We start from the raw sequence: 6,000 nt of genomic DNA on the forward strand, positions 1-6,000 counted from the left end.
AGTCTTTGCAACCAGCTGCCTGAAGCAAAACCCACTAGGTCAGGGAAGTCGGGGGTTGGGTGGAGATGTGAAAGAGGAGAGTGCACGATGAGGCGATAAGCTGTCTGATGCAAGTTTGCCAAAGTCTTCTGAAGGAACGGCAGTATAAATCGCAGTTTCGGAGAATTAATACGTTTTTTCCCCTCATTATGCAGATGATACAGAGGATGCCTTACTTCCAGCCTCTGAAAGACCTATGGTAGGTATTTGCAAATACTCTCCACTTGGCGAAGAAGTCATTCAGTTGCTGTGCCACCTAGGACTTGCTTTTACATGGCTTCTGAGAACAGGCCACCCAGCTGTGTTACTGAACCCCTGCAGGAACATTGAGAACTGGAAATGCAAAGCGACAGTGGCTTGTATTTGCTGCACTGCTGAGTGAACCTCCTGTAAGCACAAGGATTTATGCTTGTCAAATGGGACTTTCCTGCCACTGTGTGCTCTCTAAATCTGTCCCGGAGTTCCCCCCACAACCCTTTGGAGCAGATTTGGGGCAGGTGTGGTGCACATGTGGCGGGAGAAGAAGGAAGGGGGGGGGGAGTCCCATTGCACAAGTGGCAATCCATGTACTGAGGGGATGAGGGAATGGGTTACTGCTGGGTAGGTTTACCTATTGTGTAGATCTGCATGGCTTTGGCATAGGCAAATGGTACATGCTAAAGACACCTGGGCATTAATTTTTTTTAAAAAAGGTGTGCTATGCAAGGTAAATGGCGATCGGAAATGGCACGTACCATGGCAGCAAACAGTACAGTGTAGTAGCACTTTTTTATTTTCTTTATTGGAAAATAAAAAGTACATAATTACAAATGAGTAGGATAAGACACAAGAAAAAGGAAAAAGGAATAGTACCCATGCAGAAAACAAAGTAGAAAAAACCAAAAAGGAATTGTATACATTACAAAAAACAAAAGTTATTGTAGTTTAACCAGACCTTAACTTAATACAGTATTTATAAAAATGAATTCCAAATCATTGTAAAATTTATCCATTGACAAGTCTGTTTGTACAGTGGAGTAACACTTGACAGTGCTATCTGTTTCCAGAATACCAGGGTGTCTCTGCTATATAAACAACATAAAGCTGTTCTGGAGCAGCATCTACAGCTGTTGGCCAGTCCTGCCATATTGTCTCTAGATGTGCTGACCCTTGGTTATTACTGTTCTCTTGGAACACTTAAGGGGAGACGCTGGCGCCCAGACGGGTTCAACCGTTCACCCTTCTTTCTTTTCCGTTCTGTGAAGCATTGCTCTCAGCTGTGTAGGTACAAAGGCATGACTCATCTTTTCACTTCATTCAGGAGCCCATGGACAACTTTATCCCTTATTCCAAAGGAGAGACAAAGGATAGCGAGCCTGCTGTGATAGAAACAGAAAATGATTCTGTTCTCAGGAAACCTGCGCCCTCTGAAGAAGGCGATGAGCCATCCAACAAGATCTCGATGGCCAGCACAGCCAATGGCAGCATCTTTGAGAGGACAGAAGTTCTGGCAGGTAACCATCTTCTTTTTGATGGAAGAATTAAGTTTGCCACTCCTTAAAATGGGAAGAAGCTTCATTTGCTGAAGAGAAGCTTTTTATCAGGAATACAAAGAACTAACAATACGGATGTGTATTGCACAAATAAGAGGAAAACGAAAATATACAGGAGAGGTGGGGAGAGGACGTATTTTTAACTGTTGTTTAAACAACATGGCCAATCTTCTATAAGCATGTGAAGGCCTGTAGATGGGCAGCCACAGTTCTGAGAAACTCCCGGGCGTCTACTCGCATCGCTACCCAAAATAAGAAGCATTTCCATTACTTAAACTTACATTCAGCCTAAACATTCAGCAGGTTTAAGCAGCCCCTCTCCCCAACTCCATATGAGTAGGTGCAAGAAGTTGTGTTTAGAGATTGGAGCCCCGTGGAACATATTTGATCTCTAGTGAGACGATAAGTACCATGCTCCTTCCATGCACCTGGCTTCCTTCCATCGGTTGGAACATCTGCATAGCATCTGAGAGCATCAACTGTGCCCTGAATTTTAGTAGGGCTGCTGCTCATGCATGCTTTATAAAACACGTTTGATGTTTTATCATGTTTTTAATATTCTGTTGGGAGCCGCCCAGAGTGGCTGGGGAAACCCAGCCAGATGGGCGGGGTATAAATAATAAATAATTATTATTTATTATTATGATGCTGAACCTGTGCAGACATTCTGACCCGTGCATGGAGCTGACGTATGCAGCAGTTGTGATTCCAGTAGATGAGATCTCTCTTACACACACTTCCTGGAGCACTAGAATGACTTTCAAAGTCACGGCTGGCAATACCTTGACCCTCGTAGCACAGGCTGTTGCAAGGATAGGTGGGAAGGCGGAAAACATTGTGCTCTACCTTGAGTTCTTTAGGGCAGCAGTTGGATGATTTAATTGTAACAATAATAAAAAATACCTAGTATCAGTTGCAACTAAAGTTGGGTGCAAAACAGCTTCCAGTACTTACTGTGTAGCGGAAGCCTGAGACGGAAGCTGCATTGCATGACGTGTTAGAAGTAGGTGCAAATCTCTTCTGTTTCCACAGTATTTACTATATGCTGCTATTTCCTTTCTCCCTCTCCCCGCTACTTCCAGCTCTTATTGCAGGTGGGGCAGTCGGGTTGCTGCTGTTTGCTGTCTTCCCAATCCTCCTCCTGATCTATCGCATGAAGAAAAAGGACGAGGGCAGTTACGACCTGGGCAAGAAGCCGATCTACAAGAAAGCACCCACAAACGAATTCTATGCCTAAGGCTTGCCAATGCCACAAACCCATTTGGGAGTCAGAAACGGACTTTGTAAAAAAAAAAAAAAAGCGTTTGGACCGCGGACAAGAAGCTCTGAGACAAATGCTCTCTTGGATCTAACCGTCAAAGTGATTTTTTTATACATATATATATATATAAACTTTGTGACCCTTCCCATCCCGCTAGCCAACGAGGACGCAAAGTAAAAAAAAAAAAAGGCAGCGTCCTAGGGAGAAAAAACCCCTTGTGGGGTGTGCGAGTGTGCATGTGTCCTGAACCGCAAAGCAAATTTTGCCAAATGCTTTGTTTTGGTTGGGTGAAGGGGTTTCGTATGTGAAACTGTTCGCATTTGGTTGCAGTGCTCCAACTTGCCTTGTCTGCAGAAAAGGTGTAAGTGAGTTCATTTCTACCTGTAAGAAGGTTGACCTGTAGCGGGGCCAGTTCTACAAGGCTTTTTCTTTTTTTGTAAAGAACTTATTTATGAAATCTCCTGCGCTACAGTGCACATTAGCCTTGGGAGAGAGCAAATCTGCTCTCTGCAGACTTGAGTATCTCAGTACTATTTTGGACGCGGCTGTGTGAAGAGATGATTTCTTCCTTGGTGGAGAGAGGGCTGGGTAGCCTATAAAATCAGAACAGAGTGTGTGTGTGTGTGTGTGTGTGTGTGTGTGTGTGTGTGTGTGTGTGTGGCAGGGGGGATGTCTCCCAATTTTTAAATGGAGCTGAGTTGAAGAAATACCTTTTTTATTTTTAGAAGAGGGTTTCCTTAAATACAAGACGCTAAGAAAAATTCCCTGCCTATACAAGTTTGTAGAAAGTATTCTGAAATTTTAAAAAGTATATATATATTGTAATTTTTCATAGTTCTTTTTTTTTTTAAGTCCCTTTTTCCCCTTTGCTGGACATCTCTCCAGATGAATGGCATTTTATATCGCTCATTGCCAGAACCGATGCAGCAGCTACAGTATGTTAAAGCTCTCTAAGCTCATATCATAGGCTATTCTAGGCAGTTGAGAAGAGAATATTTATATATAATTATAAATATATTTTCTGGAGTAAAAGCAAATAAGTTTCTGGGTTGTTGTTTTTATATAGAGCTATTTATACTTTCTAAGATGGCTGCTCTGTTTTTGGTAACTCTTCTTTTTATACGTAAAACACTAATATAATGAAACTCCTAATGATTGTGAAAACTATTTAAGCTTGATTCTGTGTACTATACCCGAAGGCAATAAGTTCTGCTAGAATTAATGTCTGTCTGCAAAAATCAGATTTCTTTGAACATGACTAAAATATAATTGGAGGTTTGTGTTTTTAGCCTTGTAATATATTATCAGTGCTGTGGAGCTCTATAATATATATATTCCAGTAAAATGCACACTTGAGGTTTTGTACAGCCTTCCTGCAAGGGGTGCTGGGTTGCTCTCTTCCTTGCAGAGTTCCCCTAAATGTCTTCCTCTTCTCGATGGAGTCATTACTTCACATATGGTGTTGCTAATCAATGGCAGCTGAACAATTCAGCTGTGTGGGTTGGAGTCTAGCTTTTACACCCAGCTTCACTGCACGGGCAGCATGGAATTTCACTGCGGGGGGTGTGGGTATGATTCGGCCACATGCTCCTGTTTGCTTATCCCGTTTTAATGCCACGGGGTGACAGAAGACAGACTTCAGAAGCTGTTTGGTACAGAGAGTGGTGTCTCTGTGCAAAGTTGCTATTCCCCCTTCAGGCAAGTGCCAAGAGGTTCCAAATACGTATTTGTTTTTCTTTTGGGCTCTTAATTGAGGCTATTGGCTTTCAGAGTTCGGAATGAAGTGGGGATGGGGAAGTGGTTTCTTTTCTTTTTTGCTTTGGGCTAAGGACCACCTTTCCAGCTGGGCAAACTCCTAGGACCACCACATGCTAGTAGGGAGCAGGAGCAAAAGTGGGTAGAGCAGTGAATGTAAATGTTGCCTTTGCTAATTTCTCTCTGCTCCATCCAGGCAACCAAAGGCACTCTCAGAACTGAAGGACACCACCTAGCCAGGCAAAAAGGGGACATGAAGAGGTGTGTTGCCTGGGGAGAGTCTTGCGAGGCAGGTAGTCTCCTAGAGGTTTGCGTTTGGCATCCTGGCTTGAGATTCCTCACCCCTCGTTTGGAGGAAAGTGTGCAACTGGTGCAGCGGAGCTAGGCTTAGATCCTAGATCTTTGGGTTGGGGATGTAGATAGTGGTATTACAAGGACCTTTAAGCTGCATTGCATGGACTACGGCTTCTGTGCAGTGACTTGCAGTGTATCTGGTGTAAGCTGGGTTTCCCAGGAAGCGAGTCTCTTCGGAAGTTGCTTTTCAGGGCCCTGCTTGATCAGATTGCATCTGCACAGTCTTGTCGCCTCTGAGAGCAAAGGGAGGTCTCCGTGCAGTGGGGAGTGGTTGTGTAATTTGCAGGAAATCAGGTACTGTGCAGCACAAGGCCATCTCCTAACCACACAGATCCTGGCATAATCTTGAACTACTTGCATTCTTTGAGCTGTAGCTTTTAAAAACGTGACATAGTCTTAACGCTTAACTTTGTGGTCCTTGCGTGAACAGAAGGGGCCTGTGCAAGGTTCTCTGATAAGACGTTACCAGAACAATGTACGGCTTGCTCTTCCCTTAAAAACAAAAACAAAACACTTTTGGCAGTGAATTCATGCGATGATTTTTTATCATGTGTATGTTAGACTGCTCTGATGAACATATGGGTAAAGTTTTAAGTCTGTGCAATGGATTTTGCTTTGGCACAAGCACAAGTCTTTTCAAACTTGGCTTCTGGAATTGTTTAGTTTGGGGTAGGGGGCTGAGTGGGGAGGATTATATACTTAACACATTTTTATAACGATTGCTTGGAAAACATGTCTGCCTCCTGATTGCTCAAATGAGATTTCTTGTATATTTGCTTTTGTTTTCACTGTCACTGATTTGATAAAATAAACTGGTACTTTCTTAAAAAAATAAATAAATCCTGCTTTCTCTTGCATAATTCTATTATGGTGATGAATATTGGGTAGGTTTTGACTCATCTCCCTTTACTCACATGGACCAGCCCAAAGGCTGTGTGCATGATGTCTGTTTTGAGTCCAAAGTGGTGACCCTGTAGGACCACCGGAACGTGTAGAAGTGCCTCTTCAGACAAAGGGGCCTTCTACCCTTTCTAAGGCTCCTCTCCCCTCCTGGATGTT

The 6,000-nt window shown here is 43.2% G+C and overlaps 1 protein-coding gene across 1 annotated transcript in view; it reads left to right on the forward strand.

Annotated features, from left to right (window-relative positions):
- The window catches only part of SDC4 (syndecan 4), a 25,151-nt gene extending 19,370 nt beyond the window's left edge, over positions 1–5,781 (forward strand). The window contains exons 3-6 of the mRNA XM_083619226.1: positions 195–238; positions 1,340–1,532; positions 2,654–4,493; positions 4,662–5,781. Of these exons, the coding sequence (XP_083475352.1) occupies positions 195–238; positions 1,340–1,532; positions 2,654–2,808 (392 nt within the window). The 3' untranslated portion in view covers positions 2,809–4,493; positions 4,662–5,781. The remainder of the gene's footprint in view (positions 1–194; positions 239–1,339; positions 1,533–2,653; positions 4,494–4,661) is intronic.
- Positions 5,782–6,000: the final 219 nt, after the last annotated feature.

This window comes from Podarcis filfolensis (genome assembly GCF_964270895.1).
Source record: "Podarcis filfolensis genome assembly, chromosome: 6".
Lineage (NCBI taxonomy): Eukaryota > Metazoa > Chordata > Lepidosauria > Squamata > Lacertidae > Podarcis > Podarcis filfolensis.